Here is a 27,553-nt window from a genome sequence, read left to right as displayed (position 1 = left end):
AACCAACTCATACAGTGGAAACAAATCTGAAAAGATTGGACTGATTAGAAATGGGCAGAACTGTCCTTTGAAGAGCAGCTAACCACAAGAAGTGTATATCTGCTGCTATAGAACCCCCAGTCAGTAAGTTGCCATGGTAATGTAAAGGAACCCTACAGTATAGTGTCCCGTGGCCATTCTGGGCCTTTTTGATTTGGAGTGTTATATTCTTTCCTCCACTCTAGCAATGTATATGTATTGCTATTGTTATTAAAGGAAACTTCAACTTCAGAGTGACTGGGCCCTCCCTGCTGGAGGCCGTAGCCCCGAGTGAGGCCGAGACCAGGCAACCACTATCCACTGCACCTACAGGAAGTAGGTCCTGAAAGTTAACCCATGATTACCCATAAATGACTGCTGCAAAGATCCTCTTTTATCCCAAAGAAAGACTTCTTAGAAAAACATGTAGATTAGCTATTACTCCAAACACTTCAATATATGAGGAGCCAACACATTACAATGCAATATGACATGTCATGGGTATAGAGGGGCTGCAGAGATGATGTATTCCGACCTGGAAACCAGCATCACAACGGGCTCCCTCGACAAACGTCAATGGGATTTTGGAATGTTGCAAAGAATAAAAGCTCTGTGACACGTTTATATTCTATTTATTCGTTTTGTTCAGCAGGATAATCCCCACATGTTAGCATCACTTTCAGATTCTTGAAGCGTAAATGCAACCACAAGAAGGAACAAGCTAATAACAAGCTACATTCAGTTCCATTGCTTCACATAGCCGCCGCTAAGCTAATGGCGGCTAATTATTGGCGTGATGACGTTTAGTAGCCTTAAGCCCCGGCCACACGAGGATGGTAACGGACCGCAATCTTTATCAAAAAAGTCTTCCGTCCACACGCAACAGGCACCAGAAACGTGTCCGTTCACACGAGACCGCTCGAAAGCGCTGGAGACGCTGTAGTACATATGCCGGGCCTGTAAGTGGCTCTTGTTACAGAATGGTTTAGGCTAGGTTGCAGCTCCACCCTGTGGACGTATTGTGCCTGTGTTATATATATATCTGCCTCACGTGACTCTCCCCCAGTTGTATGATTACCTGCTTAATGTGAATACACGGCGTTGAGACACAGCCTGATTTGCCTTGTTTATTAATGCACCTACATCTACAAACATGGTGTCAGAAGCTCAAATAGGACCCAGCTGTGGATTGCATGCTACTATCCGTCGCTGAGACGGCGTGCATTTATTTGTTTTGGTGAGGTTTAGCAGTTTCAGTTAGCCTGTTAGCATTAGCGTCACGTTGGAACAATGGCATCCAGCATCCCACCTCCGGAGCCTATGAAGATGGCGGGGGACATCCACGGCAACTGGGTGAGCTTTCGAGCAGAATTTGAGGATTATCTGCTTGCGACCGGGCTCAGCGAGAAAGAAAAGCCGGTACAAGCAGCTGCGCTAAGGAGGCTAATGGGGAACGACTGCCGCCATGTTTACAAACACAACCTGGGACTCACCGCGGACCAACAAAAGGATGCGGGTGATATACTGGTGGCACTGGAGCAATACTTCACGCCCGCAAAGAACGTAATCTTTGAGAGGTACGTTTTTGGCAACCTTAAACAAGAGGATGGAGAGCTCTTGGATGCGTTTGCTACCAGGCTGAGGGAAAAGGCTGCCTCTTGTGAATATGGAGCTTTAAAAGATGAACTCATAAGGGACAGGCTTGTTCTCGGGATAACTGACGAGGGTGCTAGACGTCGTTTACTAAGGGAAAAGGACCTTAAATTGGACGAGGCCATTAAAATTTGCCGTGCAGCCGAGGTCATGGACAGCAAGTTAAAAACCATGTCACTGGGCAGCTCTGGACCTGGAGACAGCGTTAATGCCACACAAGGACAGCGATATGGACGGAGGTCTGCCAGCAGGCCATCCGAGTCCACCAACACATCTGCACAACCACAGAGCATGAGAGACGCTGGCGAATGCAAGTACTGTGGCACACGGCACAAGCGTGGGCGGGACCTGTGCCCTGCTTTTGGTAAATCGTGCCGCTCGTGTGGCACTGCTAACCATTTTGCAAAAGTATGCATGAAAAGAGGCCAGCAGGCACGCCAGTTGAATGCTGTGGATGACCCGTTGCCGGGGGAACTGGAGGACAGCGATGAGAGAGACGTGTACACAGCGGAGAGCGTGGGGGCTGTGAACACTCAAGGTAAAAAGTGGTTTGTCAACCTGCCACTGCAAAGTGGGGTTCAGAGGTGCCAGCTCGACTCTGGAGCCACTTGCAATGTGATGAGCATCAAGGACAAGACGAGACTGGCATCTAGAACGCCTCTTCTGAAGAGTCTCACCAGATTAAAACTATACAACAGTGAGTGGATGAGCTCATTAGGTGTGTACAGCACACAATGCATCATTAGGGGTAAGACGCACAGACTGGACTTTGAGATCGTGCATACTGGCCAGAGGCCCTTGCTTTCGGGTGAGACATGTGAGAGACTTGGTCTGATACGCTTCACCATTCCTGAGGAGCTGAATAAGGTGGAGCACTGCAGGAAGGGAGACCTGACCAAGGAGTGTCTTGTCAGCACCTACCACGACGTGTTCACCAGCCCTGTTGAGTCTCTGCCTGGTGATATTCACTTTGAGCTGGACAGCACTGTGACACCGGTGCAGTGTGCTCCCAGGAACGTTCCAGTGGCCCTCAAGGCAGCTGTTAAGGCTCAGCTTGATCGATATGAAGAGGAGGGACACTTGACCACAGTCACTCAACCCACGGACTGGATTAGCAATCTAGTCATAGTAAAAAAGCCAGACAAATTGAGACTATGCATTGACCCGAAGCATCTCAACCGTGCTCTGAAACGGTCCCACTACCTTATGCCCACTTTAGATGACGTGTTGTATAAGCTGCCAAAGGCACGTATATTCACCCTGGTGGATGCACGTGATGCATTCCTGCAGTGCCGCTTGGATGAAGAAAGCAGCCTGATGACAACATTCTGGACACCGTGGGGTAGGAAACGCTGGCTGAAACTTCCTTTCGGTGTGTCAGTTGCCCCGGAGCTGTATCAAAGGAAGCAGCATGAGCTGCTGGCTGGCTTGACAGGGATTGAGCCCATAGCTGATGACATCCTTGTAGTCGGCTGTGGGGACACAGAGGATGAGGCCAATCGCGACCATGACACAAACCTCATCGCTCTGATGGACAGATGCAGGGAAGTAAAGCTGAGACTGGGCCTGAAAAAGCTGCAGTTCCGAGTGAAGGAGGTCCGCTTCCACGGCCACATACTGTCCGCGGAGGGCCTCAAGGCTGACCCTGACAAAGTCAGGGCGGTGCTGGACATGCCAAACCCCACAGACGCAAAAGGGGTCCAGCGGTGTGTCGGATTTGTGAACTATCTGTCCAGATTCATGCCACGATTGTCAGCGGTATGTGAGCCGCTGAGGAGACTGCTGGACAAGGATGTGATGTGGCACTGGCTGCCCAAACATGATGCCGCCATGAAGGAAATCAAGGCACTGGTCACGGCGGTGCCAGTCCTAAGGTACTATGACGTCCGCAAGCCAGTCACCGTACAGAGCGACTCCAGTCAGGCGGGTCTGGGCTGCTGCTTGCTTCAAGGGGGACAGCCTGTCGCATTCGCCTCCCGGGCATTGACCCAAACAGAGCAAAATTATGCACAGATTGAAAAGGAGTGCCTGAGCATCGTATTCGCCTGCCAACGCTTCCACTACTATCTATATGGGAGGGGTGATGTGACTGCAGAGACCGACCACCGCCCGCTGGTGTCCATCTTCACCAAGCCCCTCCTCAGTGCGCCAAAGCGCCTTCAGAGCATGCTCCTCACACTTCAGAATTACTGCCTTGCGGTGGTATACAAGCCAGGCCCTGAGATGTACATAAGTGACACGCTCAGCAGAGCCACCACCCCGCCACAGAGAACAGACACACTGTACCAACGTGAAATGGTCTGCAGCATGCAGCAGGAGCAGTGTGACACGGCGGCCATTCAGCAGGCAGACTATTTAAATGTCAGCAGCCAACGCCTGGCACAGATTCGGACACACACTGAGGAGGATGTGTGTCTTCAAACACTTAAGTCTGTCGTGCTGGAGGGATGGCCAGGACACAAAGAGGAGACCCCTGTAGCCGTCAGGGACTACTGGGCCGTCAGAGATGAGATAAGTGCACAGGATGGCGTGCTCTTCAGGAGTCAGCGCGTCATCATTCCAAAAGCTATGCGCCCGGAAATGCTGAGACGGATCCACTACAACCACGTGGGGGGCGAGGCGTGCTACAGGCAGGCCCGTGATACACTTTACTGGCCCGGTATGCAAGGGGAAGTCAAGGATTATGTGCAAAAGTGCTCTGTGTGCAATGAGTATGCACACGAACAACAGAAAGAGACTATGATGTCACACCCGCTCCCCACACGTCCCTGGCAGCTAGTAAGCATGGATCTGTACAGCTACGCAGCACAGAACTTCTTGCTCGTGGTGGACCATTATTCTGACTTTTGGGAGATCAACCTGCTCCCTGACCTATCAGCGGACACCACGATCCGTAGATGCAAGGCACAGTTTGCACGCTACGGTGTCCCAGACAGGGCCATTTCTGATGGTGGAGGCCAGTTTGCCGGTGGAGAGTTCCGGGCGTTTGCGAGAGAGTGGGGTTTTGAGCATGTCATGTCCTCACCGAGGCACCCAAAGGCTAATGGCAAAGCGGAGTCAGCAGTGAAAATTGTAAAGAGCCTGTGCAGAAGGGCAGACCGTGCCAAAGAGGACCCCTGGAGGGCCATATTGCATTGGAGAAATACGCCCACTGAGGGTATGCATTGCAGCCCAGCACAGCGGCTTATGTCGCGGAGACTGAGAACCCTTCTCCCTGTGGCCGACCAGCTACTGGTGCCTCAGGTCGTCACGGGTGTTCCTGACAAGCTGAAAGTGAAACATCAAGCAGCAAAGCTGACATATGACAGATCTGCCAAGGATCTGCCGGAGCTGAACGTCGGCCAGCCCATACGGATGAAGCCGCTCCCAGGAGACAGGACGGGCCGATGGAGGAGAGGTGTGTGCCTTCAGCAGTTGGGACTCCGGTCCTATCTGGTCGGTGTGGAGGGGACCACGTATCGGCGCAACAGGGTTGATCTTCGACCAGCAGAGGCGGCCCTTCTCCAGCCGTCAGTTCTCCCAGAATCGGCCCCGGAGCAGCCTGCGAGTGGGGGGAGCGCCAGAGAGGTCGTCTGCGTCCCCGAGGAGTCTCCAAGGCCATCACCCCCAAGGTCGTCGCGGTCTTCCCCGCAGACTGGGGGTACACCATGCCGTGAGTTACAGGGCCGGGCCTTCTCCCGGAGCGGACGGCTGATTAGACCTCCTGACAGACTTGACCTCTAGGACACACACACGCACTCACACACACACACTTGGACTGTGCGCACTCAAACACACATGGACGATAAAGATTTAAAAAAAGAAAAAAAAAAGGAAGTGGAGAGATTGTAAAACAAATGTGATTGATTGTTCTGAGTTTATTGCTGATGTGTTCTGATCCAGCTATTATTGAAGTGTCTTTGCTAGGTGCACTATTTGTTGTTGAAATCATTTGATTAATGTTCTGTTTAAAGGTCAACCGTTTAATGGCAGTATTGATCCTGTGTTGTTACTTAACAAAAGGAAGGGAGATGTTACAGAATGGTTTAGGCTAGGTTGCAGCTCCACCCTGTGGACGTATTGTGCCTGTGTTATATATATATCTGCCTCACGTGACTCTCCCCCAGTTGTATGATTACCTGCTTAATGTGAATACACGGCGTTGAGACACAGCCTGATTTGCCTTGTTTATTAATGCACCTACATCTACAAACAGCTCTCTAGTCCTGCCACAAAAGCAGCGTAGAAGACTTCCCGCGCATGGTTTTCATGGTTGCCCTTCTGTTTATTCTCCGCTGTGGACGCTCTGGCTCTTTTTCTCCCTCCCCGAGGCAAGCGTTTGCTCCTGCTGTAAATCTCTCCGGTAGTCCACCAGCAGATTAAAAACACCCATCTCTCCGCCTCTTCCAAGGGACGAGGGGACCGTGCGGCAGAGTTTCATTTGGATTTTTTTTCGCCGGTCAACATGTCCGTTAAAGTTGAAATCTTCCGGACAAAATTTGAAAAGTGCCGGTCAGAGGTCTTTGTTATTTATTGAGCTTTTTAAAACAAATGAATAACCACTCTATATAATATATATGAAACGGAGCCTCTCTTTCCCTCTCCCTCTCCTGACAGCCCAGCAGCTGATCTCTGAGCAGGAGAGGTGGGGAGAGGCGGGGCTATTGCTTCAACGTTACCAGGAAATGATCGTATAGGCGTAAACACGGAGCCGTTTGACCCCCCCCCCCCCCCCCCCCCCCCAGAGCGTCTATCTAATAGTGAACTGTAGCAGATAAGACCGTTGCCGTCCCCGTGTGGCTGCTGGCCGGGGCTTTATTTTAGACACTTGTTAGCAACCACAGTTCTTATGACACATAGTAGCTTCAGTTTGGTGTATTTAATGACATATTTTAAGTTGTAGAACAAAACATTAAGACCCTTTTTTAGCTTGTGTTAGCCACCTAAAATAAGTTATTTGGTTAACCAAAATACTTTCAATCACTTCAAGACAATCCAAACTGGAAGTGCTAAAATGCAAACTCACATCGGATTTTAGGACTCATTGCTGCACCACTTCGTTACAGTGAACATAAGCAATGAACCAAAGATTTCCGTGTTCTAATTGCAGATTCGGACCATACCTGAAACACAATGCAAAGAGGAAAAGCATTTCCTGCCTTGTGTGGGTTTTTGTTTCTATCATATCACTACTCTAAACGCTGTTGAATGATAGAGTAGCATCACTTTTGTGTTTCGATGTCTTTTGTGACATTGTATTTTCACCATGAGAACCAACCATAGGATTGCCTCGGAAGAAGTGACCGTGATGTCACCAGGCCTTTTTTTTTTAATATAAAGTTGAGTGATTGTCAACTACTAGTGCTCGGAGCAGCTTCATACAAAAGTTTGGAGAATTCTGAAAAAATATGCTGGGTGCAGCACTTTTTCCATTAGGCTGCCAAATATGCTCTTGTATTCTTTGGAACATAAGAAACCTACTTTTGCATTCAGACGAAAGCTATATGGACACTTTCAAGATTCAAATACGTAAAGTCCAGGAATTCCTCTTTGCTTTGCTTAGTCAGTTACTTGACCGCCAATGACATCTGTATAGTGTAGCACACTGTGGAAAAAACTTAATTTCATTATTAATTTCCCATATGCTCTTTTCCTTGATTAAATTAGCTACATAGTATCCATATGTCTATAACAGGGGTCGGCAACCCCTGGCACGCGGCACGTAAACAGTGGCACACTAGGAATAAGTGGAATAAGTGTGCAAAATATTTAAATTAATTTTCGGATCCTGAACGCGAGACCGCCGCCAGAGCGCGTCTCCCGTTACCTGCAGAAGGAAGCCATGCACGCAACGCAGCCCCGCTCTCTTTATCTCCAGGTGACTTTCTGCCGCTTTCCTCCGTGGTGCAGTGCTGATCGTTTCACCACGGAGGAAAGCACTTCACTAATTTCAGTACCCATAAGGAGCTGTACAAATGACGCAGTTTTTGCGTGGCTGTGTTTATTTAGTTGAAAGCCCAGTGCTCATCTCTCATCGAAATAATATGCTACAAAGGGGCGGACTGGCCATCTGTGTGTTGAACTTTCCTGTTGGCTCCCAGACCGTAGTCGAGGAGGGCAGGAGCAACAAGCTTCAGGTTCAATAACCCACTTTAGCTTAAATGACTGGAGAGAGGCGAGCTCTTCTTGGGAGGACGTTGCATTTATTTAGCTGTTCTTCTGTTTCACAAAATACATCACAGACCTCTGTTTTTCTGCTTTCCCGTTTCACTTCCAGAAACATACACACGTTCCATCACTGTCGCTCTACCATTCACAAACACACATGCACAACAGCCGCACCCTCTCTTTCTCTCTTAAAGGGACAGTGATCTCATCTCACTCTGCATGACCCTAATATCATAACTTGTGTGTTCTGGAGAATCACAGAACGGACGATCGTCCTTATTATTATGCCATTTAAACCATTATTTAAATGTGTATGTTAAATTTGGCATCATGTAAGTTGCGCTGACAGGCATATTTGTCAACCCTCCCGATTTTCGCGGGAGACTCCCGATTTCATTGCCCTCTCCCGGTTTCCTCCCGCGGTCATATTTCTCCCGCATTTCTCCCGATTTCTGACAAAATCAGATTTACACAGATGGACTGTTTCCCCTCGGACTTTAATACAGCGACACCATTGTTTGGTTTCCATGGTAACACGTCTCTTTAGTAGCGCGCGCAACTCAAAGTCTGAGAGGGTGAGGCAGATATTCACAGAAAACAGAACAAGAATCGACAACTGCTCTACTCTCCGCTCACCCCTTTCCTGTAAAATACAGGTCCAGCCCACACATATGCTCCATCAAGGACGGTGCTACAGGCCGCAAGTCCAGTGCTCTTACAACTACAATAAGCATGTTAATGTTAATCTAACAGCTCGGCGATCCACTAGCACCAACCCCCCCCCCCCCCCCCCCCATTTTGCATTTTGAAATTGCTCCCGATTTCTGAGGTCTAAAAGGTTGGCAAGCATGCTGACAGGTCCACACACTGCTTCCCCGCAGCGAGGCTCCCCCGCCTTCCTGCTGATAGTTGACGAGCGTGACAACCCCCCCCCCCCGTTGATAATTCTCGATCGTTGGCACGCTGATAACATTTTTTTTTTTTAAATGCCACCTTCATATCAAAAAGGTTGCCGACCCTGATCTATACCCTGACCTCTGAGTCACCCTCAGTTGACCAATTGTCCGTCAGGCTGTTACATAGGAACCTTGATTACCCAGCCTCTTCTCCTGGTCCTTGTTCTCTTCAGCCCTCCTAATGACCCTCATTCTCTTCTGCCTCTACCTGCTTATCAGAGCTCGTTTCATGCTGCGTTGATAGTGTAGTCAAAATCAAGTTTAATGGGTTGGCACCAGGAGGTCTGTTTGACAAGGATATAGTAGTCTTTTTCCATACGTTTATGTTTTTTACAATATCTTAATTCAATTTTTTCCATTTAATTGGTCTTAATTTGAAAAAAGAATGGTGAATGATCATTTTAATGCACCACAGATGTTTTGACAATAGTCACTTTTAACAAACGACTAACTGGTTGAAACTAAAGAAGCCATGACCAGCTCCTAACTTTACAGAAGGCTTGAACTCAGTGCTCGATATTAACAAAGTACATTTACTCAAGGATTGTACTGAAGTTCAAATTTGAAGGTACGTGGGGCAAATAAGTATTTAGTCAGCCACCAATTGTGCAAGTTCTAACACTTAAAAAGATGAGAGGCCTGTAATTTTCATCCTAGGTACACTTCAACTATAAGGGACAGCATGGGGGGAAAGAATCCAGGAAATCACATTGTAGGATTTTTAATGAATTAATTGGTAAATTCCTCGGTAAAATAAGTATTTGGTCACCTACAAACAAACAAGACCTCTCACAGACCTGTAACTTCTTCTTTAAGAGCCTCCTCTGTCCTCCACTTGTTAACTGTATTAATGGCACCTGTTTGAACCCCGTTATCAGTATAAAAGTCACCTGTCCACAACCTCAAACAGTCACACTCGAACTCCACTATGGCCAAGACCAAAGAGCTGCCAAGGACACCAGAAACAAAATTGTAGACCTGCACCAGGCTGGGAAGACTGAATCTGCAATAGGTGAGCAGCTTGGTGTGAAGAAATCAACTGTGGGAGCAATTATTAGAAAATGGAAGACATACAAGACCACTGATAATCTCACTCGATCTGGGGCTCCACGCAAGATCTCACCCCGTGGGGTCAAAATGATCACAAGAACGGTGAGCAAAAATCCCAGAACCACACGGGGCGACTTAGTCAATGACCTGCAGAGAGCTGGGACCAAAGTAACAAAGGCTACCATCAGTAACACACTACGCCGCCAGGGACTCAATCCTGCTGTGCCAGACGTGTCCCCCCCCGTCTGAAATTTGCTAGAGAGCATTTAGATGATCAAGAAGAGGATTGGGAGAATGTCATATGGTCAGATGAAACCAAAATATAACTTTTTGGTAAAAACTCAACTAGATGTGTTTGGAGGAGAAAGAATGCTGAGTTGCATCCAAGGAACACCATACCTACTGTGAAACATGGGGGTGGAAACATCATGCTTTGGGGCTGTTTTTCTGATCCGTGTAAAGGAAAGAATGAATGGGGCCATGTATCGTGAGATTTTGAGTGACAACCTCCTTCCATCAGCAAGTGCATTGAAGATGAAACGGGCCTGGGTCTTTCAGCATGACAATGATCCCAAACACACCGCCCGGGCAACGAAGGAGGGCTTCGTAAGAAGCATTTCAAGGTCCTGGAGTGGCCTAGCCAGTCTCCAGATCTCAACCCCATAGAAAATCTTTGGAGGAGTTGAAAGTCCATGTTGCCCAGCGACAGCCCCCAAAACATCACTGCTCTAGAGGAGATCTGCATGGAGGAATAGGCCGAAATACCAGCAACAGTCTGTGAAAACCTTGTGAAGACTTACAGAAAACTTTGACCTCTGTCATTGCCAACAAAGGATATATAACAAAGTATTGAGATTAACTTTTGTTATTGACCAAATACTTATTTTCCACCATAATTTGCAAATAAATTCTTTAAAAATCAGACAATGTGATTTTCTGGATTTTTTTTTTTCGTCTCATTTTGTCTCTCATAGTTGAGGTATACCTAGGATGGAAATTACAGAAGTTGCACAATTGGTGGCTGACTAAATACTTTTTGCCCCATTGTACTTTATTTCCTGCAACATTTGACTTCTATTCCACTATTTATTTGCAGCGTCATTGATCATTTTGAGTGAAGTCAAAAATACTATGACAGCTTTAATGAGAATGGACTTTGCAAATTAAGATGTTTGCATACAAAGATTTGATAAAATATGATCTGTAAAAAACAGTTAATACAAAAAACATATTGTTTTTTGTGCATTGAGTACTTTAATACAATAAAAATTTTCTGATTATACTTACAATTACTGATGTAACATTTTCAATCCAGGAGAGTACTTTTACAGTGTTGTATTAGTACCTCTACTCGGTAAAGGATCAGAATACTTCTTGCACCACTGCTTGAACTAAGACTAGGATAGCTCGTTCCCGTTAAACAAAGTTGAGCCTTATACTTTGTTCCTCTGTACAACTCTTTTGTTGCCATAATGTATTTAAAGGTTGTTGAAGGAAGGCATGTTGTGTCCGCAATAAGGGAGCGTGCCACATTTTCTTTTATTTAAAACGATCAAACTTGGCATTTAATGTGCAATGTACAGTTAGCCCTGTCTCACTTAATGTAAGACTCATCGTGTGGCACTGTATTTCATGTGTAGTCAAATAGACCCATTTGAGCTTTTAGATGAGAAAACTGAAGCCCATAGTAGTCCACAGCCTCTTTTTCACAATGGTTTGGCAATAATGTGATTTGCCTACATACTGTATATCTTTGCAAATAAGATGCACCCCCAACGAGATCTGATTTGCTTATGCTTCCTCTGATGTGTTGCACAAATGACAACTGGCAGTTTTCTGAAAATCTTCGACAAGTATGTTACTGTCCTGTACAAGGTCCACTGTGTTAGTTATGACCGTAATACACATTTACTAAAGTGAGTACATGTACAATACACACACAGGGATGTGTCTTTATGTACCACTAGTTTAAAGAGGTATCAGCAGTTCACTCAAACCATTATACAGTTCTAACATTTTTATTGAGTAGATATTATTATAATACTTTGATGGACACTATTGTTTAAGCCCCAATATAAATGGTATCAACGTTCGACTGATGATTGTAGCTTGCATGTTTTTCCTGTGTACAGTTGCCTTAGTAACACAGTGTTGTTGTTTTGCAGGTAACCCAGTGTCTGCAGTGGTGACATGTAACCTGTTTGTGATTCCTGCTCTGAGGAAGATGCAAGGCATTCTGGATCCTAGACCTACAATAATTAAAGCTAGGGTGCGCGCACACACACACACACACACACACACACACACACACACACACACACACACACACACACACACACACACACACACACACACACACACACACACACACACACACACACACACACACACACACACACACACACACACACACACACACACACTCTTAATTATATTAATATAAATAGGAGTGTAGCGTTTCCGCCAGGGGGGCGTCTTGCCGTCATTTGACAGCCTTATTCAGCTCGGGACGCCCTGAACGTGAGCCGAGGGCGTCCGAAAATATTAATAATTCAAGAGAAGATCGAGAATTATTATCACTTGAAATGACGAAAAGGAAACAGGACAAGGACATCCCTCTGTTGGAGGGGCAAAGGAGTCTGGTGGGATTCTTTTCGCAGTATTGAAGATCGTTTCCCCGACATCGACGGTGCCTGCTACAGGACAACACGGAACGTGCGCGATTTGAACGCGATGAGCCGGGGGGTTTTAGTGGAGCACGCGCCGGAGCCTCGCAGCGGCGATACTGAGGCTCCGTGGTAAACTGCGGTAACATGAAGAGCCGTTTGGGAGCCGAAACAGCCGGCGCCTTAAAAGAGCCGAGCCAAATGATCCGACTCACTAACGTAAAAAGACAGTATCTATAAGGGACGGCACAAGTCAAAATTCAAACCCCCCCCCCCCCCCCCCCCCGCTCTCAGCCCTGGTCTGGCGGAAACACTGTATTAATAAGAATAATTATATTAATGCTGAAAATCAAAGTATTGTGCCAAATATACAGTGCAATACAGTAATGATGTCCATAGTGGTGTGATAATTGCACAGTTTAGTAATTGCACTTTTTAAAGCCGAAGTATAGTCAGTATTCGAAAGTTTCATAAATGCACTATACTTATCACCTTATTATTTGACATTCAGTCTCTGAAAACCTTCTGTCCAAAATGAAAATGCATCTCGGAACCCATTGGCCAACGCTAGCCAGCCAAAGCCTTTAACAGTAACCTACAAAATGTATACAATGTGATACACTTGCAAGCACTGTTGTTGGACAACAATGTTTTCATTTGATTCAAACCCTCATTTGTGCTCTTGGTCAACATCAAATCTGTATGAAATATGTTAACATTATGTTTCTGTGTATTTCAGCTCTCCTGTGATGTGAAGCTGGATCCCAGACCAGAGTACCACCGCTGTATTCTGACCTGGCACCACCAGGAGCCCCTACCCTGGGCACAGAGCACAGGTGGGCAAAGGACACACTCACGCAGATACGCATATGCACACTTATACACACAGCCATATCATCAGGTGTACCAAACCCAACACTGTGGGATGTGTATCATTTTATGATACATATCCTTCTAAGGGCTGGCCAATATATACATTTCTTAATACTTTGAGACTCGATATTGTCTTAGAGTTCAGAGATAGTAAGATTGCGTAAATGTGTTTTACATTACATTGCATTACAGCAGAGCGATATCATTTTGTGATTTTACCAGACAGTTTTACCCGTTTCCTGTTTTTCCTTTCGCCACTTAGCCTTTATAAGAACATTACTGAAAGTGTAAATGTCTTACAATATCATGGCGATAGCGACGTATTTGGTTAAAAAAATATTTATATTTTATATATCACCCAGCCCTAATAGGATGTTAGCCGACCCTAAGTTAGCATCGGAAGAGCTCCCTCGTCCAAAAGCAATGGTATTTTCCCTTTCTCTCTGGATTTTGGAATATTGCAGAAAATAAACTCTGTGGTAAACACATTTATGATACCTACACTTTTTGTTCAACAGGATAATTCCTTCATAACATCGTTAACACCACTTTTATAGTTTATGGAGAGTTAATGCAATCACCATAAGTAGAAGCTAACAGCTATAGGCTGAACCAGGGATGGGCAAATGGTGGTCCGGGGGCCCTCAGATTAATTTATAAACAACGTAATTAATTAAAATAATAACATTTATTTTATTAATTTATTTTTTACTTGTAGTACTGATACCTTCCACTAGACTCCTAGTTACGTCGCGAGCTGCGTACATGATTTCGTTCGGCAGCCAAATACCGCGAAATAATCTGTGACGCGTTGTGTATTGTGTTTGTTTCCCGGGGAAACACTCACAAGGAACACCGGCTGTTGTTATCCCTGCTGGGACGTTAAGTTACCGCTTGTAATTATGCCGTTACAACCTTAAAAGCTGTATTTATCATCTGAATTTGGCGAAACAAGTTTAATACTCTGAAAGCCAAGACTTTGTTTATTTGAAATCAAATGAAAACAAATTGTCACGGACCCTTCTGTGTTATCTATGATTACTATACACTTTTCATTCATAATTTCAGCGGGAGGGAGGGGGAGTGGCGCTGAGGAACAGCACAGAGTTGACAGGTGTCTGTGTTAACACTCCCCTTATTGTGTGTCAGCAGAGGCAGGCTACAAGTGTCTTAGGTTCAAGTTAGACAACTAATGTCTGTTTATGTCATCTTAATGTTAAATCTTGATGCACACACATTTTTCGTGCTTTCCAATAGTTTAAAATAGTTGTATTCCACTGTTAAATAACCTGTTCAATACAAACATGCCACTTGTAAACATTAAATAACATTTCTGTGAACTGATATTTGTTTAGTGAGCTTCTTAGAGGGTGTTCCCTGAAAGATTGGTGTGTGTGTGTGTGTGTGTGTGTGTGTGTGTGTGTGTGTGTGTGTGTGTGTGTGTGTGTGTGTGTGTGTGTGTGTGTGTGTGTGTGTGTGTGTGTGTGTGTGTGTGTGTGTGTGTGTGTGTGTGTGTGTGTGTGTGTGTGTGTGTGTGTGTGTGTGTGTGTGTGTGTGTGTGTGTGTGTGTGTGTGTGTGTGTGTGTGTGTGTGTGTGTGTGTGTGTGTGTGTGTGTGTGTGTGTGTGTGTGTGTGTGTGTGTGTGTGTGTGTGTGTGTGTGTGTGTGTGGCCCTCACCACCATCCAAGTTGCCCATCCCTGGGCTAAGCTAACTGCCTTACAATGGCATGACTTCACTTCACCATCGCTAAGCTAAGGGTGGCTAACTCATCAGCTTGTGTTAACCACAGATAATATTGCAAAAACACAACACACAAGGGAACCTGAAAGTGCTAACTAATTTCTAGGTTAAATGACTCATTCCTGCACCACTCTTTCCTACATTCAGTCTCACATATAATCCTCCTCTCCATCTCCAGGCAACCAGGTATCCAGCAGGCTAATGTCCATGCGTAGCGCCAACGGTCTGCTGATGTTACCTCCCAAAACAGAGCAGTATGTGGAGCTGCATAAGGGAGAGGTCGTCGACGTCATGGTCATCGGACGGCTATGATGCAGGTACGATATACTAGCATTATATTAGCATGTTAGGAACGCTCATCCAACTGTTAACGCCAACAAATGTCCTCCCCAGACTTCTATGTCACTCGCTACCGATTACCATGGCAGTGCCAGGACTTCCTGTCAGGACAGGAAACGGGCGGGGGCAGGAAGTGATGCATGTCTACCTGGTCGCCATTAGCTGTGATGTCATATGCAACAGCCAATCGGAGCCAGCGGAGGCTGAAACCTCATTGGTCTGCTCTGAGGAGATCACTGTTCAATGGAGAGAAAAAATATATATATAAAATACGAGATTTATTCTGTAATATTATTATCCTGATGATAATGATTATTAATATTGTTAATTAATATTCTATTTATTATTATTATTATTATTATTATTATTATTATTATTATTATTATTATCATGGTTCTGATTGAATATTATCATCTTAGTAGTAATCATCCCCTCTTCTCTCCTTTTCATTTGCTTTGTGCGTTGGATATTTTTCCCTCGTAGATATAGAGACGTAGAGACTCCTTCCTCCACCTCCTTCTTTTCCTTTTCTCTCACCCTCTTTTCTTTTCTAGAACACCATATTGAAACCCCCTCCCTGCAGTATCACTACGCCTCCCCCGACCTACACTATTGACAGAAATATGAGCGTATAAAGACATCTTTTTTTGAAGCTGCTGATATAGTTTGTGCCAGTACAGTATATATATAACATTATTTTTGCCAACAAATACAATGATAACTTGTTTTTAATTTTGTTTTAATCATACTGAAAACTTTTCATGACTCACAGAAACGATCAAAAAGAAATATGACTTCACTGATCTTCTCTCATAGGTCAGGTGAGCCACATACAGTATAAAGTATTAGTCTAACCTTACCACTTGTGGTGTTTGATTTACACAACATCATAGTTGACACCACAAAACTGCAGTACAAAATATAACAACTTTGTGGTATTTGCATCTCTACAACTATTAGAGGATATTGTTGTGAAATTCTATGTTTTTCTAATATCAACAAATCACATCAAAATGACCAGAATTGTCATATTTCTAGTCATTATGCTAAGCTAATGCTAACCAGCTGCTGGCTTTAACTTCATATTAATAAACACAGATGAGAGAGCAGAACGCTTCATATTTTTTTATTAATCTCGTTATTTTACTTTGGTCGTATTTACCAAAATGTATAACAATTTTTTTTTAAAGGGACAGAATAGTGCATTTACAAAAACAGCTTGGCACTTATAATAATAATAATAATAATAATAATGTTATATTTATAGATTGCTTTTTAAGGTGCTCTGAGAGACTTTACACATACAGGTCAAAATTCATAAAACAAACAAAATGTACCATAATAGTTATTTACATGCTACTCTAGAATTTGAGCAAACATGACATGTTGGGGACTTCTTTTTTGCCATGGAGAATTCAAATATGTATCATTGTGTGATTGAGTCAAAATGAACCATAGACCATGTGTTCAAGGTGAAAACAAATGGACTTCACTTGTTCAAAAGTGTGACTCAGCGATGTGTTTTTTGTCGATTTTGGACTAAAAGGAGCTCCATGGCAGGAAGAATATATTATGGGTTTGATGCACACATGATATTCCATCATAGGATTCATTTATAACTGGTTTGGGACTTTTCATGTGATTTGTTGACTACAGAGAAAAATATGTCCTTTTTAAGTATAGCCAAAGATGAATGAATATGTGCCGGTTAGTCTCAAAGGCTGGCTTCTGTTTGGCCAATCAGCCGCCTCCATCTTTTTCAAACCACAACAACATGAGTGAAAGTGCTGCTTGAGTGAGTTGTGACAGACCGTTTTCCCAACTCAGAGAAAACTCCGACCCGACATCACCTGAAAGCAGGGTGTCGCGTTCAGGTGCTCGGAAACTACACAACTAGTGTTTTTCCTACCCACAACTGTGTTAAGGTGCTCGTTAAAGTCAAAATAATCCAAACATTTTAACGCTGTCTCTCAATATACTGTACATAGTCTGAGCATCACTGAGAAATAAAGAAAACATGTTTGATATTTAGCCCACAATCAAAGTTTACTATTAGCTTGAGCCAGTTAGCTGCTGTATCCTGCTGATCAAACACTTCAATGGTTTACCAATTAACAAGGACCGTTCAAATGCATCATATGCAAACTGTGAGTCCCAAGCATTCACCTATGCACCATACCTTAACTCTAGCTCTCCTGATTCTTCCTATCAGTGCCACACAAATACACAAGGTCAAAGGTAAAATGCTGCATTCAGGTCATATTGGAATAACAGTACAAAATGATGGTACTTATTTTAATTTATGGTACTTAAAGTTGTCAAACATTTAAAAAAAAAAAGCTAGTCCTATGTCTTTCCTAAACACTTTTCTTTGATCTTTCATGGGGTTAAGGAAAAGACAATGGGTGGGAAAACTACAAAATGTTTCTATATATGGACTAGCAACGCATCTAGATACCTCACCGTTTTTATCATATTTTTTCAAGCAGGCTTTTAAACGCGGCCGAAAGAGAAATATATCACTTCATTACAATGTTTAAACTCCAATTTAAAAAAAAAAAAAAAAAAAAAAAAAAAAAAAAAAAAACCTCACTTTTTGGTTTAACTTGACAAACTTAAAAACATAGGTATTTTACAACTTAAATGATCTGTGTTTGTCGGTCAATATTGGTTGTTTCTGATTGGTCGAATGGTGCCATACCTTAAATGTTGCAACCACAAGGAATTGTGAGTTAGTTTTCTCTCATTTCGCAAAGGATTGTTCAGCGTATCCTAAGCTAAAAATATATATTTTGGGAAGCATTGAAGCTCCTTTGCTATAGAGAATTCAAACGGCTCTTATCATTGCTGCCACTGAGGTTCTTCCGGGTTATTAGGAACCTTCCTAAGAGAAAGAGTGTATTAAACCGCAACCCAAGAGGTTTTCCTAGATGCCTCTGATGATCTTCAGTAACCCCAAAAGATATGACGTCAAGATCAGATGCTTCTATATTTCCTGTGTGAACTGAATGCAGCACCATAGAGAACTCCTGAGCTTTGACCCCTCTCTCTTGATAGGCTGATGCAGTCTTCCTCCACCCCTCCCTCCTGTCCTTCCTCACATCTCATCTTCCTTTTTTTCTTCCCTCTTTCTCTCACTTGCATGCCAATAAAAAGGGGGCGTGTCCTCCTCTTTAGGCAGGTGTCATTTCAGGCGTGAGACGGGGGTGCAGCACCTGGGCACGACTTCTGATCTGACTAAATGTTACAGTTCTTTATGTGACAAGTGGTGCGAAAAAAATAAATAATCAAAGTCCAGACTCTGGTATCACACTGTCTTCTCATTTATTCCTCTAGCTCAGATATCAGAAAATTCCCAGTTACCTCAAATGCACCATATGTCAATCAGTGGCTCATGCTGGGTTCATGTCGTATAAGAAAAAACGGAAGAACAGGGTGACTTATTTTGCAAATTCATACAGTGGTAGACCACATCAAATTTAAATAAAAGAAGTTTTAAATTGATATTATGTTTTTTCGGCAGCTGATATTTAAAATAAACCCATTATTACACGAACGCAGCATCAGAACAAGTCCTGACACCTGCCCAAGGAGGATGAATCGAACCCAGATAGATTCATTTGAGTAAGAAGATTCATTTGAGTAAGAAGATTCATTTGAGTAAGAAGAAGCAGGTTTTTGTTAAACTGCCTTTGTACTGAGTGATTGGTAACACTGGACTGAACTCAGTGTCACACTGCACACTCTATAAACTATGACCAGCACTTGTACTGAAGCAATGACACAGCATTCTATTACTACTGTATACAAATGATGAAGAGGATGTTTTTTTCTGTAATGATATTATTGAAACTGAAGATGAATTAATAAAAATAATCCTGATTATTCTGTACCTCTTGTCTGGGAAAGTTGTCTTTTTTCTTCTTCTTATTATTACAAAAATAAATATTTAAGTCTTTTTCTTTTTGAGTGTTGAGGAAAAGCTTTAATACAAGGTGTAAATATTTGTTTATTTTGCAGTTATTTCAGATCTTTAATAGGCATTTTGTGTTCCTAACTAACTGCTGAGAATTAGGATATAACCTTCTACACAAGGTCCAAAAAGGATTGTGATTTGATTCCATCATACAAACAAACACGGTCGCAATTATTGAGTAGAATGATATATTTGCAATATGTTTTTGGTCTTTTTCATAATTTTGCAACAAGTGTAGTGTGAAGTGTAGTTCCCACATTCAAATGAAAACACTCCAAATAAATAAACTTTTTTTTTCAAATCAAAGAACAAGCTAAAGTACATGAGATTAAATAGGTATTTAATGCTTTGGAATTTTTTTATTACCAATTTTGAAAGACATTTTTGTTTTTCTTTCAATCATTTGTGTACTTGCTGGTAATTCATTCATTTTTTTTTCTGATTTTGTAAATTGCTTTGAATATAATCTTCACTTCATTTAAAAATGAAATGTAAATCTCTTTCCAAATTCATAACATAGGTTGTATTTGAACAGGCCAATGTCTGTCCTCTTTAAACATGGGTTTCGTGTTCATTACACCCTACTTATTTCTCTAACAACCTATATTGAATAATTGAACATTGATTGTATATTCTGTAGATTCCCTTCTCTAAACACTCAATATACCATGGCCTATTCTTCTGCAGACATGACAACAAAGCCTAGGTTAAGTGTTTCGTTATCATTACGTATTCATATGCAGATCAGTATTTCAGATTAGCTCAACCTTATGATCTAATCTCATGGACATATGATCCAGTGAATACCGACATTTTGAAAACTATATATACATTTGTATTTGTTGTAAATGCTGTGTAAAATGCATTTTCATGAAATTAGGGAGTAGTTAGGTCAAACAAAACATCTATCAGCAGTCAGTAGGCTACTGTGCACATATCCTTGCATGAGGGTATACTCAATTAAACATTCATAAAGATGTAATGTAACCTAAAAGCAATATTCATTATTCATTCATGCTATTCATTTCAGTTGCTTTTTTTGTTGGTTTATGCTCACGTTAGTTGTTAATCTTGGTCAATTATTAATACTAAATAATCAGTAGTAATATTTCCAAAGTAGTTTTCACATGATATATCCCACCAATGTAGCAACGTGTTTGATTGGTTTAGACAATATTCCTCTCATCGCTGTGAGTCTCCTCCCCCTTTTGGAGTTGGGAATGACAGTGAGAAGGAGGAGAGAAGGTACTACCGCTGCAGCACAACAAGCAACCAGTATGTTAGAGTGAAACTGTGGTGCAGAACAATAAAACCCGAACTAACGCAGGTTGCAATAAAAACTAACAATTTTTAACGACTTCCCCTTTGGATATAGCAGCTAAAGAAGAACGTGGACGGCTCAGAAACACAGTGAGTATTGCAGTGTTTTCTGTCTGAGGCGGCTTTGTTATCAACAGGTGCTGCAGGAAGCAGCAGGCTAGCTAGTTAGCTGCTAACATTAGCACGATAAAGTTAAATAATATAAACCAGCCACTTACTTAATAAAGTTAATATTTTTAGAGTGTTTAGTCTCTAAACTGATGAAAAAGGATAGTACCAACTAAAGAAACTACATTTCTACATAAAATGAAGCTTATTATTAGCCCATGTCTCAGCTACTTCTGGGGTACTCTGATAGTGAAACTGGCTAACCAAAACACTCATTTTACGTTGCTCGCTTAACTAGCAGCCACAACGCCCTGTCAAACACAATAAGTAACCTTCATTTATAATGTTATACCAAATAACTTTACATTTAATTGTTCAGAATTATAACAACAGCGTTTATCCTTCCTAGGTTAAATTGAAGTTAACGGACAGTTTTAATAACGTAGCCTTGGCTAATGTTAATTGTCATAACGTTACGTTTCGCCACACTTTCTGTACACCTACTACAGTTACGTTGCTATCGTGGTATGCTAGTTTTCTTGAAAAAAGTAACCAATTCCTGCCTGATGTATAAAGTCTGTGCCAGGACAAGCAGAAGCTACAAATAATAAAATGTTTTCTGGTTATCAACAGAGGTGGGAGAAGTACTCAGATGTTGTACTTAAGTAAAAGTACCAGAGTGTATACAGACTGTTAAAAGTAAAAGTCCTGCATTCAAAATGTTACCTAAGTAAAAAGTACAAAAGTATTGGCATCACAATAGTAAAAGTAGTAATTGTGCAGATTGGTCCATTTCAGAATAATATATATGATATGTTTTATAATGATTGATCATGAAAGTGTTCTCAAAGCTGGTAAAGGTGCAGCTAGTTTGAAGGACTTTGTATACTGCAGGGTAGCTTGTGAATTTACTCCAGGTGGAACTAAAGTCTAATTTAAGTGTTAGAAAATTACACTTTTTAACTCTGAATTGTAGTGGAGTAGAAGTACAAAGTAGAACAAAATGTAAATACTCCAGTAAAGTACAAATCTCTCAAAATTGTACTTAAGAACAGTATTTCAATGCATGTACTTACCTACTTTAGACCACTGGTTATCAGAACACATACGCTTCCCTGAAATAGGGAGGTAAGCTTGTCTATGAGCCGAGGCTTGCCTTTTTCAAAACGTTCAACTCTAACTACTCCCAGAATATCTCTTAACCCGGGTTCGTCACACGACAAACCTGTTAAGCATTGTGCTGTTGTTTGCCTGAAAGTGTTAACATTTTCCCATCAAAGTCTATTCTGTGGAAAATGTGTATTTGTTCCAGTGTAGTGTTGTATAGTGCTTCTGCATGCCATATCATGAGGACTGTGCCTGGGAAGAGTTTAATCTAAAAGGGTGGGGTTTCTCTTATGTTGAATAGTGGCAAAACTATTAGGGGCTGATATGTTACTCACAGGTTAAGACTTGACTTTAGCCTAGTTTAATAAATAACCTTACTGAATTATAGAGGGAGTTCCATTTTTTTCTTAATATTGCTCTACCAGCACAGCAGCTGGAAACTCATTTTAAGTAATTAGCTGCAAGTGCATGTGGTTCATGTCAATAGTTCAAATATACCTATAGATAGTATGTAAACCCCCTGGTGCTTTTGCACTGACCTTTAGGTAGGCTTTACTACAGGTATGAGGTCACATTGCTATGGCGATGGGGTCAAAGCTGACTTTAACACACGTACACACACTGGGCTGGTTGAGCAGAGAGGTGAGGACAGGCACATCGGGCCTCAGGCCAGCACAATACAGGAACCCTCTGTTCTCTGGAATGCTCTCTCCATCACTTTCTCTCTCTCTCTCTCTCTCTCTCTCTCTCTCTCTCTCTGGTGCTCAGACCAGATTAGGACCCAAAGTTAGGCTAATACTAAATCCAAATGTGTCGCCAGACCTAAACTGAAGCTGATACTGTCACCTTGCAGTGTTCCCGTCAGACATAATGAAGGTTCCTTTCTGGCCATGACTAGTCGGTTTAATCTGAAGCTTATGTTACTCAGCCTAATTCTGCCTTGCTGTTTAGGCATTTGTTAGCAGTGTTACGCTGTCAATCAGTGAAGTTGGCCTTAGCCTGCCAAAACAATGGGTTGGGTGATCAAGATAAGGCTCTTCTTAGCCGTTCTCTCAGTGGATTGCTTACTGTTAATCATTGTGGTTATTTATTTAGGTTATGGAAATCTGTTCTCTACAGCTTGTATAGAATGTTTCAGTCATAATAAGATCTTTGACAGGCACACTTTTATGATACTTATACATTATGTTCAGCTGTATAATCTTGACGAACTTAAACACATTTTATGATTTTTCTTTTTTAAGCCTAAATGCCATCGGCATTAGTAAAAAACTAACGTTAGGCTTTAAATGAACTACAACATGGTCACATGACTTCATGTCTAGCCGTCTAAAGGTGGCTAATGTTCTTCGTGATGACATTAGACCTAGTCTAATTTAGACACTTGTAAGCAACCACTGATTTTATGACACATAAAATCTTCAGACATTTACCAGTGGGTAATTTACTGACGTATTTTATGTCGTAGGACAAAACATAAAAATCAAACCAAAACAAACTAACGAAAATCTCATTAAAAACATGATTGACTTTGAGGAATGAATTGAATTGGAAGTGGTAAAACACTAACACGTTCTGGGTTTTAGGACTCCTTCCACACAACTCTCTATTCCCCCACTCTGCCTTATTTTGGCTCTTTTGCTCTCTGTCTGGTACAGGGTGGTACGTGTGTGTGTGTGTGTGTGTGTGTGTGTGTGTGTGTGTGTGTGTGTGTGTGTGTGTGTGTGTGTGTGTGTGTGTGTGTGTGTGTGTGTGTGTGTGTGTGTGTGTGTGTGTGTGTGTGTGTGTGTGTGTGTGTGTGTGTGTGTGTGTGTGTGTGTGTGTGTGTGTGTGTGTGTGTGTGTGTGTGTGTGTGTGTGTGTGTGTGTGTGTGTGTGTGTGTGTGTGTGTGTGTGTGTGTGATAAGAGCTAGCTCTGCTTCTGCTCTCGTTGACATTCCCTCTCACTGCTCTACTCACTCTTTGTGTCACTTAATGTCATGCCCTCTGATTCATTGCCTGTATGATCACCAATCTGGTTGATTTTCAGAAAATTGGTTACATTTCTAGCTGGTCTCGAATTTGAGTTGGTCGCCGACTCGCCTTCCAATCAATGTTCCATATTTCCACAATGCCTCTGTCAAAAGATCTGTTTAAAACTGCAGTGAGCTTATTTGTTGTCTTGGAGTAGTACAGTGGTTCTCAAACTTTTTCTGTCAGGCCCCCCCTTTGGAGAAAAAAAAAAGTCGGGCCCCCCCAAAACGAATAATCAGGCTCAGTGGCGCCGCCAGAGATTTATTTTGGGGGTGCTGTGGGGTAGCTTGACGTTTCATAGAGGGTGCTCAAACATTTAGGGTTTCCCATTAATGTCCCGGGTGCTACAGTGGAATTTTCTACTGCAACAATCCCCACGCAAATACACAACGTACCCGCGACTGTTACAATGAAGGCTCAATATTCAGCTCACGGCATATAGGTGTAAGCAGGGATAAAGTGCTATTTTTATAGGTGATGTGTGGACGTCACATAGGGGGGTCCGGGGGCAAGCTTCCCCGGGAAGATTTATTTTTAAATATTGAAGTTAAAAGCATCAATCTGGTGCACTTTGAGAGCGAAAGGAAGAGATCTATGGATACATCTCTCAACACCCATATGAAACAGAAATGTAAACAGATTTACTTTTTCTTGATGGATATTTTACAAATCACCCTTTTAAACTTTATTCTTGTTTTACTGTCATATAGTATTTCAAACCTGTTTTTCATTTATTCTCTTCTTTTTTTATAACTATAATGATCATATAAACGTGTGCCTCGGAAATAATTATTTACATTAATGGTGACCAAAACATTTGAGACCCACTGAGATAACACTGAGAGAGTCCTTTAGCTCTCAGTCTGACAGGAGAGGACTCTCCTCCACTTTGTTGTTGAAAAAACTCCTTATATCCGTTAGCGTAGCTCGCTAGCACCAGAAGCTAACAACAACGATCTCCAGTACCGGTGCGCTCTCTCTCTCTCTCACGCGCACACAAAATGGCTCGTTCCACACACACACACAGAGCCGAGCTTTAATGAAACAGAGACCCAGACGTAATAGTACTGTACTGCATCATATTATTTTCGAATCAATAATTTTTCAAATTATGATTTTTATTTTATTTTTATCTTTTTTTATTTTTTTTTATAACCATTTTTCCTCCTGGTCTCTCGCGCCCCCCCTGGCATGCCTCTGCGCCCACCAGGGGGGGCGCGCCCCCCACTTTGAGAACCACTGGAGTAGTATATCACCAGGTGTGGCTATAAGGGTAATCTTTACTTTGACTTTGCTGTGACAGAAGCAGTCTTCCCTTTTTAGATAGAATACAATTATTAGCAAGTAATTATGTTTTTAATTGCTGTTTGTTTAAAATGCTATCAATATTGTTTGGGTTGCAGACAGTTGTATTTTTTAAATACCTTAATTGGAATTGTAAATGGAAACAATAGATTTAGATTTCTTGTTTAAGTTATCTACTTCATTCCCAGTCCATTGATCCATTCATTATGATTCCATGAACATTTGAATACTACTATTGTGCCTGGTCTTCATTAGTGTTGCTGTAATGATAATTTAAGTTTGTCTATTTTATTACAGAAAGTATTTAAATACTTTACCTGAAGTAAAGTATTTAGATACAGATACTGAAAATCGTTGGTTATTGTGCTATTAACCTGTTAACGGGGGCTATGGGGCTTAACAGGCTTTTTTTTCCACAAAACTGTGTCTCAGGGCTTCTTCAAATGTAATAAACTATGAACGCGTCATACTCACTTAATGGGAAGAAACTCAGCTAACTGACGATATGAACCATTTTTACCGAAACAAAACACAAGTCTCATAAGAAGCGTCTAAATGAGCCCTGAGCTAAAAAATGCTAACGCTTTTAACACAGAACTCTAGGTATAAATCAATCGATCGATATACTTATCGGATCTGCACAAAACATGCTGAGATTCCACAGATTCCATACATATAAGTATCATCACTGAGCGATCAGAACTCGCGACAAGGGAAGCAAAACCAGACAACACACAACGTAGCTTTAGGTAGCAAAAAACTTAGATATGCTCACCTTTTGCTTTTATTCTGATCAAAGTTGTGTTCAATGGCATTAAAACGAGAAACGCATTTTTTTCTTTTTTGATAATTCCATTTGTATGTCAAAAACTGAGTTTTCATATTAGCTGCCAGAAAATGTCTGCGTCCAGAATGTATGACAGCTTCCCGTTTTGGGTATTCTCTGTGTGTGTGTGTGTGTGTGTGTGTGTGTGTGTGTGTGTGTGTGTGTGTGTGTGTGTGTGTGTGTGTGTGTGTGTGTGTGTGTGTGTGTGTGTGTGTGTGTGTGTGTGTGTGTGTGTGTGTGTGTGTGTGTGTGTGTGTGTGTGTGTGTGTGTGTGTGTGTGTGTGTGTGTGTGTGTGTGTGTGTGTGTGTGTGTGTGTGTGTGTGTGTGTGTGTGTGTGTGTGTGTGTGTGTGTGTGTGTGTGTGTGTGTGTGTGTGTGTGTGTGTGTGTGTGTGTGTGTGTGTGTGTGTGTGTGTGTGTGTGTGTGTGTGTGTGTGTGTGTGTGTGTGTGTGTGTGTGTGTGTGTGTGTGTGTGTGTGTGTGTGTGTGTGTGTGTGTGTGTGTGTGTGTGTGTGTGTGTGTGTGTGTGTGTGTGTGTCTGTCTGTCTGTCTGTCTGTCTGTCTGTCTGTCTGTCTGTCTGTCTGTCTGTCTGTCTGTCTGTCTGTCTGTCTGTCTGTCTGTCTGTCTGTCTGTCTGTCTGTCTGTCTGTCTGTCTGTCTGTCTGTCTGTCTGTCTGTCTGTCTGTCTGTCTGTCTGTCTGTCTGTCTGTCTGTCTGTCTGTCTGTCTGTCTGTCTGTCTGTCTGTCTGTCTGTCTGTCTGTCTGTCTGTCTGTCTGTCTGTCTGTCTGTCTGTCTGTCTGTCTGTCTGTCTGTCTGTCTGTCTGTCTGTCTGTCTGTCTGTCTGTCTGTCTGTCTGTCTGTCTGTCTGTCTGTCTGTCTGTCTGTCTGTCTGTCTGTCTGTCTGTCTGTCTGTCTGTCTGTCTGTCTGTCTGTCTGTCTGTCTGTCTGTCTGTCTGTCTGTCTGTCTGTCTGTCTGTCTGTCTGTCTGTCTGTCTGTCTGTCTGTCTGTCTGTCTGTCTGTCTGTCTGTCTGTCTGTCTGTCTGTCTGTCTGTCTGTCTGTCTGTCTGTCTGTCTGTCTGTCTGTCTGTCTGTCTGTCTGTCTGTCTGTCTGTCTGTCTGTCTGTCTGTCTGTCTGTCTGTCTGTCTGTCTGTCTGTCTGTCTGTCTGTCTGTCTGTCTGTCTGTCTGTCTGTCTGTCTGTCTGTCTGTCTGTCTGTCTGTCTGTCTGTCTGTCTGTCTGTCTGTCTGTCTGTCTGTCTGTCTGTCTGTCTGTCTGTCTGTCTGTCTGTCTGTCTGTCTGTCTGTCTGTCTGTCTGTCTGTCTGTCTGTCTGTCTGTCTGTCTGTCTGTCTGTCTGTCTGTCTGTCTGTCTGTCTGTCTGTCTGTCTGTCTGTCTGTCTGTCTGTCTGTCTGTCTGTCTGTCTGTCTGTCTGTCTGTCTGTCTGTCTGTCTGTCTG

The 27,553-nt window shown here is 42.7% G+C and overlaps 2 protein-coding genes across 2 annotated transcripts in view; both read left to right on the top strand.

Annotated features, from left to right (window-relative positions):
• gphna (gephyrin a) overlaps window positions 1–19,335 on the top strand; it is a 36,642-nt gene extending 17,307 nt beyond the window's left edge. Inside the window, exons 17-22 of the mRNA XM_079692809.1 lie at window positions 225–354; window positions 8,475–8,522; window positions 11,990–12,093; window positions 13,230–13,326; window positions 15,283–15,421; window positions 15,498–19,335. Of these exons, the coding sequence (XP_079548935.1) occupies window positions 225–354; window positions 8,475–8,522; window positions 11,990–12,093; window positions 13,230–13,326; window positions 15,283–15,416 (513 nt within the window). The 3' untranslated portion in view covers window positions 15,417–15,421; window positions 15,498–19,335. The remainder of the gene's footprint in view (window positions 1–224; window positions 355–8,474; window positions 8,523–11,989; window positions 12,094–13,229; window positions 13,327–15,282; window positions 15,422–15,497) is intronic.
• Window positions 19,336–20,633: 1,298 nt separating this feature from the next.
• Window positions 20,634–27,553, top strand: part of pals1a (protein associated with LIN7 1, MAGUK p55 family member a) — a 78,617-nt gene continuing 71,697 nt past the window's right edge. Inside the window, exon 1 of the mRNA XM_079691728.1 lies at window positions 20,634–20,829. The gene's annotated coding sequence lies outside the window, so the exon portion shown is untranslated. The remainder of the gene's footprint in view (window positions 20,830–27,553) is intronic.

Source organism: Notothenia rossii, assembly GCF_949606895.1.
Source record: "Notothenia rossii genome assembly, chromosome: 7".
In the NCBI taxonomy this organism is placed as follows: domain Eukaryota; kingdom Metazoa; phylum Chordata; class Actinopteri; order Perciformes; family Nototheniidae; genus Notothenia; species Notothenia rossii.
Note: the sequence above shows the minus strand (reverse complement) of the source record. Positions and strands in the feature narration are given on the sequence as shown.